Source organism: Telopea speciosissima, chromosome 7 (assembly GCF_018873765.1).
Source record: "Telopea speciosissima isolate NSW1024214 ecotype Mountain lineage chromosome 7, Tspe_v1, whole genome shotgun sequence".
Taxonomy (NCBI): domain Eukaryota; kingdom Viridiplantae; phylum Streptophyta; class Magnoliopsida; order Proteales; family Proteaceae; genus Telopea; species Telopea speciosissima.
In genome coordinates this window covers 47,376,372-47,393,790 of record NC_057922.1, presented here as the reverse complement: position 1 = coordinate 47,393,790, position 17,419 = coordinate 47,376,372, and the positions used below count along the sequence as shown (strand labels likewise).

Below are 17,419 nucleotides of genomic sequence, written 5' to 3'. Positions count from 1 at the left end.
CAAAAAAGAGAGTGCAGTGATGGGCAGTCAGCATGGCATAAGAGGAAACCCCAGATATTTAAGAGGAAGGTAACCAAGAGGGAAGGCTGTCTTCTCTTGAAAGGAACACATATTAGCATCAGATAGGCTAGCCAAAAATAAGAGGGATTTCAAGGGATTGATTCTGAGACCTGATTAATGTAGTCCTAGATAGGTAGGAGGCCTATTAGGAGCCAATCAACCAGGACCTGTAAGCTTCTGGTTCGATGGGGGCAGAATTGAAGTTTTAGGTCAAATTTTAGCGTTAGGATTAAGGTAATAGGAATGTCTTATATGGTAAAGCTAGGCAGGTGTAGGGGAGTCTAATGAACTAGGTTTTAAGGGTTTTGGATGGTTGGAAGTAGGTTAGATGGATCTGGACAGCAACTAGGATTAGGGTTTTGAAAGGTGGAAGATGGAATCTAGGATAGGAAATCAAGCGGTTGAATGGGCTTAATATTTAGGTCTAGTGTGGGTAGGGTGGAGAGGAATATATGCTGAAAGTTATAGCTAAATCAGATGGTTAAATCTGGAGTTATGGAGGTTTCCTAGTAGAGATAGGAGAGAAGGTGATGCAGAAGCCGAAACCAAGATTTAATTGGCTGTTCTTTGATTTTCGTTGGAGCCTTTTTACTGTTCTTATGATAGGGTTAAAACAGTCTTTTTATATTTATTTTCTTAAGTTCTCCCTCCACGATTTTGGAGGGATAGTTGTTTTTTTTATTTTATTTGTTTAAGCTTATACTCCTATTTAGAGTATAAGTCTATTATGTTTTATGTTTGTGATTAGGATTCAGATTAGGACTTCCCACTCCTAATCTGACTAGGATGTGCTTTTAGATTGATTATTTGTAAGGCCTTTTGGCCCCCCCCCCTTTTTATTATAAATAGATATTTCGTAGGAGGCTCCCCCACCTATTATGTTTGAAATTTTGTTTCTTCTTGCTGCTGCCGCCCTGACTGCTGCTGCTTCTCTGTCTTGTGTGTCATATCAAGACCCTTGTGAGTTATATCAAGGGCTAGGGTTGGAGAAATCCAGCGACTCCTTGCATCTCGCAGATCGGGAGGTTCTTCTTCTTCTTCAATCAAGCTCTTCGAGTTGCTGCCATTGAAGTTCTTCTATTACAAGTAAGCTGTTACAGAATTCTGCAATTAATTAATTTCCTTCTTATTCCCTAACCCAGCCCTACATCCTCTATCAATTTCCATAACCCTAATCTCCATTAAATCTGCAACTCCTATTTTAACTAGGATTCCTTCGTAACTACAGATCTGACCATCAGTTTTCATTAAACTTCTAACCACAGATCCCTCACAGCAGACCTTCTACTCGACCTAACCTGCAGCCTTCATCTCAACAACTAAACCCTAATTTCCTCTCTTCTCCATTACACCCCAACAACCCTAAACCTGCCTAGACTTAACCAGCCATCAAAACCCAACCATATTTCAGCCGAACCTTCCCCTCACAGCCAGTAAAACTCGACCTGACTTTCAGCCCTTAAATCTCATCCTAAACCCTAGTTTCTAAAACTGAAAACCCGAAACCCTAACCCTAATATTTCTGAATTCTTATTTCTTATTCAAACCTAGTTAAGACCTATCCTAATAGACTCCTAAGAACCTGCAGACCATTACCCAATAAAACCCTAACTCAATCTCCCATTCCTAACCCTAATTTTGCCCTAGTTACCCTAAACTGCCCATTCGGCCAACCCTAAAACAGAACCTGGTCCTAAGTGAGATTTATTTCACCTAGGCTACACCAGAAGGGTAAAAGTGTAATTTCTGACAATCGGCTAGGTGGATGGTACTGAAATTTGGATCGAGTCTCTCTTAGGGTTTGAAGAAGATTTGATCAAAATTTTAGCAGGTTCTAACGGTTAGATTTGGCTAGGCAGAATTCTCGCGAAAATCACCTTGCATGTGACCTTCTAGAAGGGAAGAAGAATAGTTGCAGGTTTTAGGGTTCTAATGGATCTATGGTATTAATGGTGGATGAGGAAGGTAGTAAGGATTGAGTATTAACAATGGGGAACAATGGGTGTGGGTTTAGAGGATTAGGAAAAGAAGGGGGATGATGGATAACACTAAAAATTTACTTGGAGTTGCAGGTCTTCAATGGCAACAGCTTGAAGACTAGAAGCAGGTCCTCCCAATCTACAAGATGCAAGGAGTCGATTGGAGATCCACCAATCCCTTATAACAGATCCTCCCAGTACTACCAGACTCATAAGGAGTCAACTGGAGATCCACCAGTCCCTTCACCTTGATATGACTCACAAGGCAACACTCAATAGAGTAGAGCAGCAGCTATGGCAGCAAGCAAAAGCTTTTTCATTAATCAAAATTCGTATTCAATGTTTGCCCCCCTTACAACCTTATATAAAAGACTCAAAATTAGACTCCTGCACTAAAAAGGGAAGGCCTAACCCAATCCCTAACCTATTAGATAACTTAAACTGACTAGGAAACTGAAATAGACTTAAAATAGAGTCCTAATCCAGCCCAACTAAACAACCAAAAGAAAAACTAATAAAATCACTTAAATTGAACCACTAGTTCAAACCAGTTTAGGACCGGTGCAATTTAAAACATTAAAAACATGAAAATAAACTAAGTATAGGGCTAATCCCGTATGCAACTCATGTACCCCAACTTTAGGCCCATAAAAGTAGCCTATTACATAGAAAACCCATGGGATCAAAGGCCCAACATGTATATAACCCAAACCTAAACTTATTTCTATAGAAATAAGCCCATTTCGATGATGAATCTGCATCACTGATCATCTTTCAAATTGGCTCAAACAGCCATGATAATATCAATCGATAGGAGATTAGCTTTAGAGAAGATCATAAGATCATCAACAAAGGCAAAATGAGAGAACTTAAGCTTCTTGCACTTGGGCATAGGGGAGATGAGCTGTTGATCCATCTTGCACTGAATCTCTCTAGAAAGCACTTCTAAGGCAAGGGTAAAAATAAGAGACAAGGGGCAGCTTGTCGAATGCCGATCAAAGAGTAGAAGAAACAAGCAAGGCTACCGTTGACAAGCACCAAGAACTGGGGGTGGAGATGCAATGATAGACCCAATTGACGAACACTGGAGGAAACCTCATCTTGTTGAAGACACTGACAATGTAGTCCCATCGTATCGTATTGGTCGATAAATAATGGTATCAGTCGATATCGATACGATATAGACCAATAAGTCTCTTCTGTTTTTTTAACTATATTGTACCAAATCGTATCGAATTGTATCGGCAAATATGGGCCAATACGATATGATACAATATGATCGATACGATCGATAAATGGGTTCGTGGGTGCATTAATACGTATCGATACATATCGATACCATTGATACGGTCGATACATTCCATAGAAAAGCCTTTTTCACTCACAGACTCGATACACCAACTGTTTTAGCAGAAAAATAAAGGAAAACTCTCAAATGAGAGTGAAATCTTGCATTTATTCTTGTTTTTTACACTTTTGGAGTTGGGGCTTCTAATCAACACTCAAAAACGAATCAAGGAGTGCTACAACATCATCCTTTGCATCATCCAACACTCTTCATGGCTACAGATTATTACAACATGTAAGAAACCTCATCTTTTATAACAATTTCAATTTAATACACTTGTCTGGTGATACCTTATTCTCCATTTTAGTGTTCATGCATGATATTCGTTATATATTGCTTATTGATTGCTAGATGTCGTGAGTGTGAGGGTCTCTGGTGAACCATAGACCCTACACAATAGATATTAGTTGAGGGGTTTATTTCCCTTTGCTTCTCTGGTTTGTTTCCTTTTTCATCTTTGATTTTGAGGTTTGGTTTCCTATTTGTTCTAGGAGACTAACTTCTTTTCTTTGTAACTCCTTTTTTATATATACAGTGTGTGGAGGCTGGATGATACATTGAGCTCCAGATTTCCTCCCTTTTCTCTTCTCCATTCTCTATTTCTCTCCCTCTCTGCTGTTCGGTTTCGCTTTAATTTAGTTACATTGATATTGTTTATTGTTCCACAAGTGTATTTCCATGTGTATTTGGACCATTTTCATACATATCTGTAGCGTCCATTACATATATCCGATGTGATACACAATACCGATACTTTAAACCTTGGTCCCATCTTAGGGAATCAAAAGCTTTGTGAATGTCTATCTTCATAAGGGCAGCGGAAGAATGCCCTTTTCTCTCAAAGCCACAAACCAGCTCATTGCAAAGAAGAATGATGTCTGATATACTTATGCCAGCAATGAAGGCCGATTGGTTGTCGCTGACGAGGGAGTCCAAAACCAGCTTGATCCTGTTGGCAAGCACCTTGGAAATAAACTTATATAAGATGTTACAGAGGGAGAAGGACCTAAAGTCTAGCTTAGAGGAGGCACCTTCTTTCTTCGGAATAAGACAGAGGAAGGTTTGGTGATACCCTTGATTTGGCTGGGATTGAAAAAGAAGCTCTAAAGGCCTTGATGAGGTCCACTTCAATTCTAGAATTTGTGATTTTCTCTGGTTGTTAACTCAGTCTCTACCCAACCAAAGTCCAGTACTGATAGTGATTTATTTCCTTTATGGTGTGTCATGATCCTATGGTACTGTTGAACTTTATTAAGGGTTCTGAGGGTTGAAACACACTACCGAGTCGCTGTCACCTACTGTTTAGGTGTTTCTGTTGTTTGCTTTTACTGGAAACTGGGGGACACTGTGTACTGTTGTGACTGTGGGAGATCCGGGATTGGTTCCTAATTGTCTAGTTGGGAACTTTTCCTACATTAAGGTATCAACATTATGTAGCCATTACTCGGAAAAGGCAACGAATACTCACAGAAGCTTCAGCTGTTCCATTCGGAGAAGGCATTGCATAGGGGCTATATGGATGAGATCCCTGCAATGAAAGAAATGAATATTAAATGATTTTTTTTTTTTTTGACAAACTATTACATGGGGATCATTTTTATGCCCTCAGATGGCATAACTCCTTAAATACAAGGCAACTAAAAACTGCTGAAGATTTGAACAGTATTGGCAGATAGGTACCGGTGGGATGGATGGATGTGCATAGAGCCCCCCATGTGTATACATGGCAACATATGGAGGTGGCGGTGTGCCATATGGAGGCATTAGGTGCTGCATGGAGAATAAATGTTAAAGATGCATCAATATTAGAACAAAAGTACATCCAGCCAGGGATCGTGTAAGTGACCCCCACTCCAAATCAAAGTTCAATCAAATGATGTCCAGGACCTCTGTATGACAAGTTATAGCATGGTAACAAAGCAGCTACTAATATGCAATTATGAAAATGGAAAACACCAAGTAAAGGGGAAATACCTGTCCCCACACATAAGGATGACCTTGAGGACTGGATGCTACAGGCGAAGGGAAAAACCCATGTGGTGGCATTGGGGGGGCTCCAGCGGAGTTATAATATGCCTAGAGGCAGGCCCAAAAATATACTTCAGGATTGATGAGAAATTAAACCAAAAAAAAAAGTAAAGCTTAGAAAACTAAGCACCTGAAATGATGCCCAATCTGCGTAAACCGTAGCAGGACTACTAGCAGGAGGCTGCTCCTGAAATAAAAAGATTAAGAAAAAAAAAAATGTCAAAAACAATCTCAGAGAAAGCTAACAGAATACCCTCTTCAATCACACAGACCTGCGTTGAAGATGACTTTTGTGTCTTTGTAGAAGCATCAGCATCTGCATTCCCCATGACTGAAGATTGTTGGACAACCTCAGATACTATCCAGATCCATTCCTAGAAAGTGGACAATGTATACCTGAAAATTCAATTCAAGAGAGATGAGACAAGCCAAACATAAAATATGAATTTCACTATAAACAAAGAGGAAGCATACCTATGATAAAGAATTCTTTACAATTTGCTTCTATTTTATATTCAGCATCATTGAAAAATTGAACATCATGTGTCTGGGCACCTAAGACCGTCTGATGCGGAAGCTGGGTCACAAAACCCTATTTGGGTTTGCTATGGGCCCACCTAGATAACTACCAAAGTTGCAAGGAAACGATGACAATTCTGTAATAATCTGAAGTTATCAAGGGGGAATGGCAGGGCTGTAATCAAACAGAATCTTAAATGGCTGATAGGGAATAAAGGATAGGAGGAAATACGGGGAATTAGGAATTAAAGGAAGAGGATAGAGATGGAATGAAATTAAAATAAAGGGCAAGGAGGAGTAGAGGAAAAAAGGAGAGGGATACGGTAGATTTGGCAAATAGAAGTTGTAAGAGAGATGGAAAAACGACCGAAAGGTTGTCTTGTACATCCAGCCCTCAAACCAGCGCCAACAAGACAGAAAGACTCAATTGGAGCTTTCAGGTATGACCTTAGATGGCCTTGAAACTATCAACGGAGGTATGGTGGAAAGAATCTCTTGTACCTAGTTCAATATCAAGTAGAACCAGCAACCAAAGGGGATCGTTTGACAACCCTGCAACCATCTGCAATGGCAAACAGAACCAGCAAGTTGCAGGCTTGGTTCTCACCATTCAAGGGATCTTAAAGCCTAATATTGCAGGTATAGAGTCCTCCAAGGAGGCAGATTTCACACCCAAAATCCAAAGAAAGAGGACAGGACATGAGGGAGTAGAACCCACTTTATGTGGCTGTTCAATTGCTAGTTGCAGGAAATGAAAACAAGAAAGAAAGAAGAAAGAGAAGGAAAGGATGAGAGAGAGAAAGAGAGATCGCACATAAAAAGAGGAGGGGGGAAGTTCGCACACGCACCAACCACTCAAGCACTCAAAGAAAATCAAATCATTCCACTTTCAAATCTAAGTTCATTCAAAATAACAGGTTACATATATAGACTCTAAGAACTGAAATCAATTCCAACAAGGAAACTTAAGATAGACTAATACGGAAACTAACTCAATCTCCTAATCGACCCCAACTATTCTAACAAAATAAATTTTCCAATTACAAGAAAAGATCGTAACCCAGTGCACGAGGCTCCTGCCACTGCAGGGTCTGGGGAGGGTCATAAATTTCAAATTACAAGAAAAGCCTGATGTAGATCCCACAACTAACCAAAAGAAGAAGAACCAAGGCCCATCAAACCAGCTCCAGATGGACCAGAACTGGACCAGATCGAGCCAGCTCAGCAGGTCTTCTAGAAAGGCCAAGAAAAAAGAGGCCAAAACACTTTTCATGTTACTGTTCACATGAACAGTATCACAGCCCATATTCGCCTTGTGTGGGGATGCTTTTAAGAAGACCTTGTGGGCCCGTCAAGTGGAGAAAGCTTCTATCCTAATGCTGCCATAGTTTAGTTTCTATTTTCATATTTAAAAAGTAGGCTTAAGTTTCTATTTCCTTTAAGTTTCTAATTTGATTATCTTTGCATGTTTAGAAGGCTGAGTTATAAATCCTTTAGTAGTTTCTAATTTCATTCATTTTCTATTTTCCAAACAGTTGCTAAGTTTTACTTTCTATTTTTTGTAGCCTAACCTCAGTCTATATAAAGGCAGCTATTGTAATTGATTAACATAGAATTAATGAAGGAAATTTTGAGGCATTCTTGCACTCGATTATGGGAGTCAAACCCCTGTTCAACAGCTGGGATAGCTGTGGGTGAGAGATCAACGGCTGAAAAAGCCCATCCCCTACCCCCTTTCTCCTCTTCCCTTCTCTGCTCAATTTCCCTTACTGCTGCTGCCATTCTAAGATTGCTGCAAGTGCTGTGAAGACCTCTAGAAGATCAGAATCAAGTCCCAATCAAGTCCAAATCTATTGCTATTGCATCAATTCAAAGGGAGACTTGAATCCCTGCGGTACTGCTGTTCTGTCCAGGTATTGCTGCAGACTTCAGGCTAACCCTAGGTCCCATTAAACCTAGCCCTAATTTAACCAAAAACACCTATTTTGACCTATTCGAACTATCCTGTTCATGGCAGATCCTGGTTATTGGCTTCTAGTTGGTTTCCTTCCAATCTAGAACTACATTAAGTGGTACTAGAGAATGAATGAAGATGAACAAGCACCACCCAATCCTATGGCAAAGGTTATTGAGATGTTTCAGCAGTTAGCAGCTGAACAGAGAACTATTAGTGAGAGATTGCAGTGCATCGAAGGTCATCATGTTACTCCAGTAAGGGATAGTAATCTACCACTGGAAGATGACAGATATCAAGTACAGTGACTACAGTCTCAAGTTAATTGCACCAACCATAGGCACAGAGGAGAACGGGAACAACCTAGACCTCTAGAAGCGTTCAAGTTGAAGGAATACGATGGCAGACACAATCCACAGGTATTTTATGATTGGTTAGCAACTTTGGATGATTATTTTGATTGGTATGATTTACCTAAGTCTAGGAAGATGAGATTAACTTGTACTAATCTAGTGGGGCCAGCCCGTGAGTGGTGGAGAACTACTGAGAGAGATCTTCAATATTCAGGCAAAACACCTATTAACTGGGCAGAGATGAAGAAAGACCTGAGTAAGAAATATTTACCACGAGCATTCAGAGCTCAACGGCAAGGTCAAATAAATTCCCTTTGACAACATCACCACCAAAAGGCCTTCAAATCTGAAGACAACTTGAAGTCTCCATCAATGAGATTCAGTTTGCAAATTGAGGATTGTTGGAAGTCAAGCATCAATAATGTTAGAACACTGACTCGACTCAACTTTGCACCACCAAGGGAAGAAACGAAGGAAGCAGTCAAGGAAACGGAGCTCCAAGTTGAAGATAAAGCTGAAGTTATCACAATAAACTATGATAATAACGAAGAGACAGTGCTTGAAGCTTCAAAGGACAAAAGATCAACATTCTACTGAAGAGGTCTACGTTGAAGAGATCAAAGTAGACAAAGCTGAAATTGTAGAAGGTGAAGTGGTGGTCGAGAACACTCCACAAGATATCATTGATATTCAAGATGTTGATCTTGAAGAGGTGGAGCTTGTGCCTCAAGTCTTCATTGAGAAGGTCACCAACGTTGAGGACTCTATGAATACAACATTCACAATTGATATTAATTCAGAAGTCGAGCACATAGAATTTGTTAAATCTGATTTAATATCAATTGCGAAGGAATTATGTACTGGTCAAACTTAATTTGGTGCGAGTGAATGCTGTCAAAATCGCTTTGAATGAAAATATTTTTTTGGACATCAAAACAAATGAATATTTTAACGCACTTTTGGTTTTTAGCAATGTTTTACCATAGTAAGATTTATGGAATTTTTAGATTTGAGAAAAACCTCAGCATCAGAAAGTTGAAAATTGCACCTACCACCGAAAATCCAGTTTTTGTTCTTGAACTGGGGGGTTGACTCTTTTTCCTTTTGGAATTTGATTTTTTAACTATTTTTATTGGATTCAAATAGAGGGGTATTTACTTATTTATGAATAATTTCTTAAGTAAATAAAATACAAATACAAAAACATTTACTTAGGCCTAAATAAGTGTTTGTCCTATGTCTGTCCTAGTTTCTGGCATAAGTAAGTGTCTGTCCTAGTTTCCCACTAAGTGAAACTCCTATTTGGACTTTGTTTTTGCAAAATCCGATAGTGCCATTGTGTTTAAACGGCTTAAAATAAGCTAAGTACCAAGTTTCAGACCCAAACTAGGTCTAAAACCCACCGAAACCAAGTTTCGAGTTGGAAAAAAAAATGCACCAACTCGACCGAGATCTTGAGATATCTCGAGTCAACTCGGTTTTTCCCAGGGTCGAAACCTAGTCGAGTTCCGAGTGTTAGTACTATGATGGCAGATTCTGGTTATTGGCTTCTAGTTGGTTTCCTTCCAATCTAGAACTAAACTATTGGGTTTCATTGTAATGAGCCTATTTATAAGAACATAAAGTGCGTATAAAGTTAGTACACATGATTAGTAGTTAAGTTGAGTGTTTGAGTTAGATTAGAATGCTTAATAGCTAGATAAAGTTTGGTTTTTGAGTTGATTTACTTAATTGAGTATGTGAGTGTGGTTAGGAGTTGATTTATGAGTGAATTTAGGGTGAATTTAGGATTTTTAAAAGGTCGCTGTATATGTAATCAATTAATGGAGGATTCACGTAAAGAACATAGTTGTCACGCTCTCTAGGCGACCAAAGGCATTGAAGAGGGTCCAAAATCAAGGCGACACCAACAAGGCGTCCGTCTAGGTGTCTAGGCGACCAAGGCGCTTGGACGCTAGGCCTTGGCAACTATGGTAAAGAATGAGTTTTTTAAACAGTTTTGGTGCTATTGAGCACTTTGCCTTCTCTTCTCTTTTGTTCTCTTCTTCTCACTTCTGCCTCCAAAGCAGATCGATCTCATCTCTTCCCCTCCCCCTTTCATCGATCTGATTTCTTCTCTTAATAACGCAGTTGCTTCATTTATCTCAGATCTGATCACAGATTTGAACATGGGGCCTGCTTGCATCAGAGATCCATAACCTGGATTTTTAGATTGCATTACATAGTGCATCCTAATTGCTTGTTCAGTACTCACTTTATGTTTAGGCATTAATTACCCATGACTGGTTGTACCGAGTATAGATAGTTATTGCTTAGTTTCGGCCTTTTCTTCTTATCATGACTGTCATCGACAATAGTCCGGTTTGGTAATTTAAGCATGATAAAAGGGTTTTTTTTGTCATTAATATGTTTGTAGTATTATAAATACGCGTAAAGATGACATCTGAACATTCTCTTAAATTGCTTTACAGAAAATACAACACAGACCCATCAATTCAGGCGTTCATCATCTTTCTTCGGCTTTTCTTTGACTTTTGGCCATAGAAATTAAAGGCTTCCAATGGTGTTCAAATATATTATTGCTTTGTTACACTTTGTCTGCATTACAAACCACTGAACCAGTGGGCATTTGCAACCAAAACAAGGCACAAGTCCATTTCTACAGGGAAAAGCCATTTTAGCTCATTTCCAGATTCCTAGCACAGAAAGCTCAGGCCAGAAGTAAATTCATCTTTTTATTTTACAAGCATCAAATAATCTTCCAAATATTGTTTTTATCCAGTAGAATACTAGAATCTTTAATAGTGTTAATCATTAGTCAAAAGGTCAGAGAGGGAAATTCAATAGTTAGTAGAGTTCAGGATTCTAAGTTGTAGTTATTGTATTTCTTGTCCCCTGTAGCTAAAACTCATGGTTCCCCATAAGTCAAATGAAGCTCATTGAAAGGTCGATAACACCCCCTTCCTGACTGTTAAGAGATTCCAATTTCCAGCTCTTGGTCGAACTTAGTTCCAGGCCTAAACCTTATATCCATTGAAGACAACTCCTCTTGGACTCAACATTGCTGCTGCTCTGGGACACAACAAACTTTAAGACCTGGGCTCTGCTTGTTTTTGATAGATTGGCCTACATCATTTTCCCTAAAATCCTTTCAGTGCACTGCTGCAATTAACAGCCAGCTGCTGATCAGAACTCGGAATGGCTAAGGTAGTCAGACTCCAATGAAACTGAACATACAATAGTATGTTCGCATTGACTACTGTAAAACAGATGCCAAGGATTGTCTCTACTTAGGACTGTGACAGTTTTCCTATTGTATTCAAGGATAAGGAATGAAACAGATTTCTTTGCTTCACATAAATAGCACATACAATACAAACAGTTTGTCACGGGCTTATGACTAGGTCCAATTTTTGCATATAGTGTCCAGAAAAAGAACAGTTCTATGAGCTTTTTGCCTGACAACAGCTTGGGCCTGGGCCATAGGATCCAAATCCCTCTCAACATGAAAGTCACCACATGTCTTGTGTTTGGAGTACCAGGACCCACCATATGGGTACAACCTAAGAGACTAGGTAGACCCAAAAAAAGCTCACACTTACAATAGTAACCACTTTGTATTTTCTGTGTATATCAGAAGAGTTGGGGAAAAGACCATTCAACTACTGAAGATCATGCACAGATTAGATGCCTAATTGTTGGATTATATGGGCCAGAATACCGTGGGGGTATTCTGGACCTTTTTTACTGTTTTATATTTATTTCTATTATGTGGGTTTAGTCCCACATTGCTCACATGTAATTCTGTCTTTTATTTTCAACAATATAAATACAGGCTTGGGGATGATCATTAATCATCCAAGCATTCTCTCATATTCTGTTTTGTTAACATGGCATCAGAGCCACTTTCTCGGATCTAGGTTTTCAAAACCCCACCACCTTCCATTGTTTCTCTCTTCCACCTTCTCCCACTCAATCTTCTCTTTCTCCTTTCCTTCTTTTTGGTTTTCTTCTCTTATTAGGGCAGATCTAATGAGGTGATCATACGATCTAGATGCTGCCGCCAATTCCACCTCTTCAACAGATGGTTTAATCAAAATACCAAGTTCGATTACTGCTGCCCTTGTTCCTACAATTTTTGGAGATCTCCCCTTCTTGAAGATTAGCCTCTCCTTTGCCTTGGAAGCTGTTTTTACCTATTGGAGATTGATCATAGCAGTATTGGACAGCAGATACTACAGCAATTTCAAACTATTTGAAGCCTATACCCAATATCGATCTCAATTTAGGGTTTTGAAAAACCCTGACTTTTATCGATTTCTATTCTTTGCTTGGGCTGATCTTTGGAGATCTTATTCATAGTACTTCAAGGAGGACTCGACATTACTATCAGCCCCTTTCGAGTTTTTTTGAAGACCCCTAACCCTAATCGATCTTCTCTTTCAGGGTTTTTTTCAAAACCCTAATTCTTATCGATTTTTGGGGGATAGGGCTGCTTGTTGCTGCTCTTACTTTTAAAGCTTCTTTGCTTCCAAGAGGATCATTTAACCTTATTTTTAAGGTTTTTTACTTCTGATGTGCTGCCAAGGATTATCTTCATCATGCCAGACTCTGATATGACCACGGTTACTTCTGGATGACAAGGTCAATCCAGGACTGAATTCCTCCCTTATGCTGCCTCCATTAAACTTGATGGCACCAATTATCTAATGTGGGCCAGATCTCTCTCTTTGACTGTGGCTGGAAGAGGAGAGGGCCCTTCTCAAGCTAGATGGAATGCCAATCATGCTATGGTTATGTCCTTGGTTCTGAACTCCATGCCTCAAGAACTCAACAGCCAATACCTTCTCCTTGACACAGCTGCACAGATATGGGCTGCTGCTAAGGGAACTTATGGACAACTGGGGAATGATGCACAAGTTTATGACATCCGGAAGACACTCCATACCACTACTTAGAAGGAGTTGTCAATTACCAAATACTATTCTGTCCTCAAGAGCTTATGGCAACAATTGGATCACTATGCTCGATTTCAGCCCTCTACACCTGACGACATTACTGCCTATTCCAAGTATGTAAATCAGTTTCGGGTTTTTGATTTTTTGGCTGGTCTTAATGCTGAATATGATCCAATTCGAGTGCAAGTTCTTGGTCGGATTCCTTTTCCCACATTGGAGCAAGCCTTTTCTTATGTTCACACTGAAGAGACACGTCGGGCTGCTATGATGTTGACTCCTACAGTTGAGAGATCAGCCCTACAGGCCGCTGTTTCCAACTCTTCTACTACTACTAAGAGTACTGTTTCTGTTGTTGCTGCTCCTGCACGTGAGCCAATCAAGTGGTGATCATTGCAACAAACCCTATCACACTAAGGCTCAGTGATGGAAATTACATGGGAAGCCCGCTGATTTTGAGACCAAACGTGGTCGTGGTAAACCTAAAGGCAAGGCTAATCACACTAAAAGTGTGACTACAGCCCCTACTACTGAACCGGTTTTCTCCCAGGAAGAATTTCAGGCTCTCAGGCGTATGTTACAGACTACATCTACTGCCAGTTCTTCCTCACCATCAGGTTCTCATTTTGCCCGTTCATGTATTCCCTTTGCTGGTCATTGTGCATCGGTTGTCTCTACTCCATGGATCATCGACTCCGGTGCCACTGATCACATGACAGGTTCATCTAGCCTTTTTCATACCTATTCCCCTACTTCTGGAAGAGATAAGGTTAAAATAGTTGATGGGTCCCTCTCATCTATTTCCGGGAAAGGATCCATTAGTTGTTCCCCTTCTCTTACCTTGTCTTCTATGTTGCATATTCCCAATTTCACTACTAACCTTCTATTTATTAGTAGTGTTACAAAAAATCTGAATTGTAAAGTGACCTTTTTTCCATCTCATTGTGTCTTTCAGGATCTCGACTCGGAGAAGACGATTGGATCGGGTAAGGTGCATGGTGGATTATACCTGCTTGATGGTGACCCACTTGTTACACAGGCTCTACCTTCTCAGCTATGTCAGCCTGCATCATTCTCCTCTGAAATACACAAATGGCATTCTCGACTAGGACACCCCCCCTTAGGAACTTTATCACATTTATTTCCAGCATTAATAAAAAAATTGTAATAAGGAAGATTTTTTTTGTGAGCCTTGTGTCTTGGCCAAACAGACACGTTCAAACTATCCTATTTCTAATAAAAGGTCTTCTTCCTTATTTCAATTGGTTCATACTGATGTGTGGGGTCCTAGTCGAAAAGCTTCTCTCTCTGGTCATAGGTGGTATGTCACTTTTATAGATTGTTATTCCCGATTCACTTGGGTCTACCTGATGCACACAAAAAATGAGGTTTTTTCCTGTTTTCAGCATTTTCACACGATGGTCCAGACCTAATTTAATGCCACTCTCAGAGTCTTGAGAAGTGACAATGGGACAGAGTATATGGAAGGTCAGTTCTAAAGATACCTTGCTACCCATGGGATTTTACATCAAACCAGCTGTGTTGATACTCCAGCCCAAAATGGTGTGGCTGAAAGAAAAGACTGCCATCTCTTGGAGGTGGCTAGAGCACTTATGTTTGCTCGACATGTTCCTTCCTTTTATTGGGGAGATGCTGTCCTCACTGCGGCCTATTTGATTAATAGGCTGCCCAATTGGGTTCTTGACTCCAAGGCCCCTGTCGAGCTCTTACTTGGCTCTTCTTCTTTTATTGTTCCCTTTAGGGTGTTTGGTTGTGTTTACTATGCCAGGGATACTAGGTCCCCTAGTAAACTTGAACCCCGTAGTCTCCGCTGCATTTTTTTAGGGTACTCTGCCACCCAGAAGGGTACAAGTACTATTATCCTCCTGCCAGACGTACATTGGTCAGTATGGATGCTGTTTTTCATTAGACTGTGTCTTATTATTTGTCCCCACCTTTTCAGGGGGAGAGTGTTAGTAAAGATGTGCTGACCATAGAACCTCCCCTACAGTCTGTTTACAATGAGTCTGTCCCTATTCCTCCTACTCCTAGTCCTCCCTCTGCTTCAGGGGGAGAGGTCCCTATACAGGAGGAGACCATCCCAGATGATGTTGTTGACATTCCTACTCAAGGGGAGCCGACTCCTGTCCAGAAAACCATTAGTGAATTTCAGAGGAGGATTAATGAATCTAATGCGCAGACTTATACAAGGAAACATAAGTAGCTTCAATCAACTATAACACCAGTACCCATCCAATTGCCAAACCAGGTTCCAGAACCTGCCTCTCCACCTGGTAATACTTCTTCTCCTGATTTACCTATTGCTATTTGCAAGGGTATCAAGGCTTGCACTAAGCATCCTATATCCCATGTTGTTTCTTATGACTCCCTTTCTCCATCTTTTCGTGCTTTTGTTTCTTCTCTTTCTTCTGTTCGTCTTCCTAACAATTGGCAGGAAGCTCTATCAGATGGAATGTGGAAGGCAGCAATGATGGAAGAAATGGAAGCCCTGAAAAAAAATAGCATATGGGATCTTGTGATTCTTCCACCTGGGAACTGTTGGTTGTAAGTGGGTGTCTGTAGTGAAACAGAAGGTGGATGGCACTGTGGATAGGTATAAAGCACAACTCGTGGCAAAGGGGTTCACCCAGACATATGGCATTGATTACCAGGAGATCTTTGCCCCTGTTGCAAAGCTGAATACTATTCCGGTTTTGCTATCCTATGCAGTCAATCTTGGATGGGAATAACAACAGTTGGATGTGAAGAATGCTTTCCTTAATGGAGAACTGGATGAGGAGGTGTATATGGACATTCCACCCGGGTTCTCTTGTGACAAAAACCAAGGTAAGGTGTGTAAATTGAAGTGTGCACTTTATGGGCTGAAGCAGTCACCTCGAGCATGGTTTGGCCCGATTCACAAGGCCATGATTTTTGTAGGCTATAAGCAAAGTAATGCTGATCACACTCTCTTTATAAAGAGGGTTGGTGGAAAACTCACTGTTCTTATAGTCTACGTTGATGACATAGTGGTCACTGGCAATGATGGTGATGAGATCAGCCGGTTGAAGTCCTTTCTTAGCCGGTTGAAGTCCTTTCTTAGCCAAGAGTTTGCTAGATCTTCTAAAGGCATTTTTCTCTCCCAAAGGAAGTATGTCCTAGATTTATTGGTTGAAACTGGTTTGCTAGGATGTCACCCTTCAGATACTCCTATGGATGCTACTGTTCATCTCAAGCAAAAAGAGGGTGAACATGTTGATAAAGGCCGGTACCAAAGACTAGTGGGGAAGTTGATTTATCTCTCACACACGTCCGGATATTGCTGTTGCTATGAGTACTGTGAGTCAGTTTATGCATGATCCCTACTCTTCTCATATGGAGGCTGTTCTTCGTATCCTTCACTACCTGAAGTCAGCTCCTGGAAAGGACATTCTCCTATCTCCTCATGGTCACCTACGGATAGAGGCGTACATTGATGCTGATTGGGTTGGTTCTATAGATCGCAAGTCTATCTCTGGGTATTGTTCTTTTATAGGTGGCAATCTTGTCACTTGGTGTAGCAAGAAGCAGAATGTGGTTGCTCATTCTAGAGCCGAAGCAAAATTTCGTGCTATGGCACAAGGCATTTGTGAGTTACTTTGGCTCAAAAGCTTACTACAAGACCTTGGGGTTCCTATTTGTCTTCCTATGATGTTGTACTGTGACAACAAGGCTGCAATCAATATTGCACATAACGCGGTATAGCATGATCGCACTAAGCATGTTGAAGTGGATAGGCATTTCATCGAGGAGAAATTAGAAGAAGGGCTGATTTGTGTTCCCTTTGTGAAGTCTGTTGATCAGCTTGCATATATTTTCACCAAGGGATTATCCGGAAAATTGTTTCATCCTAATCTAGTCAAGTTGGGCATGATTGACATATTTGCTCTACTTGAGGGGGAGTGTTGGATTATATGGCCCAGAATACCGTGGGGAGTATTCTGGACCTTGTTTACTGTTTTATTTTTATTTCTATTATGTAGGTTTAATCTCACATTGCTCACGTGAAATTCTGTCTTTTATTTTCAACAATATAAATACAGGCTTGGGGATGATCATTAATCATCCAAGCATTCTCTCATATACTGTTTTGTTAACACTAATAATCATTTAAACATGAGTTTGGGTATACGCAATCTATTGAGAAAAGGCCCAATAAAAATGGTGGCCACCCAATCTGGTGG

General features: G+C 40.3%; 1 protein-coding gene across 1 annotated transcript in view; it reads right to left on the bottom strand.

Annotated features, from left to right (window-relative positions):
• LOC122668979 (bZIP transcription factor 1-B-like) overlaps positions 1 to 17,419 on the bottom strand; it is a 51,920-nt gene that overhangs the window by 22,377 nt on the left and 12,124 nt on the right. Inside the window, exons 2-6 of the mRNA XM_043865586.1 lie at positions 5,688 to 5,811; positions 5,546 to 5,602; positions 5,362 to 5,463; positions 5,068 to 5,157; positions 4,856 to 4,915 (exon numbers count right to left, since the gene is read on the bottom strand). Of these exons, the coding sequence (XP_043721521.1) occupies positions 4,856 to 4,915; positions 5,068 to 5,157; positions 5,362 to 5,463; positions 5,546 to 5,602; positions 5,688 to 5,744 (366 nt within the window). The 5' untranslated portion in view covers positions 5,745 to 5,811. The remainder of the gene's footprint in view (positions 1 to 4,855; positions 4,916 to 5,067; positions 5,158 to 5,361; positions 5,464 to 5,545; positions 5,603 to 5,687; positions 5,812 to 17,419) is intronic.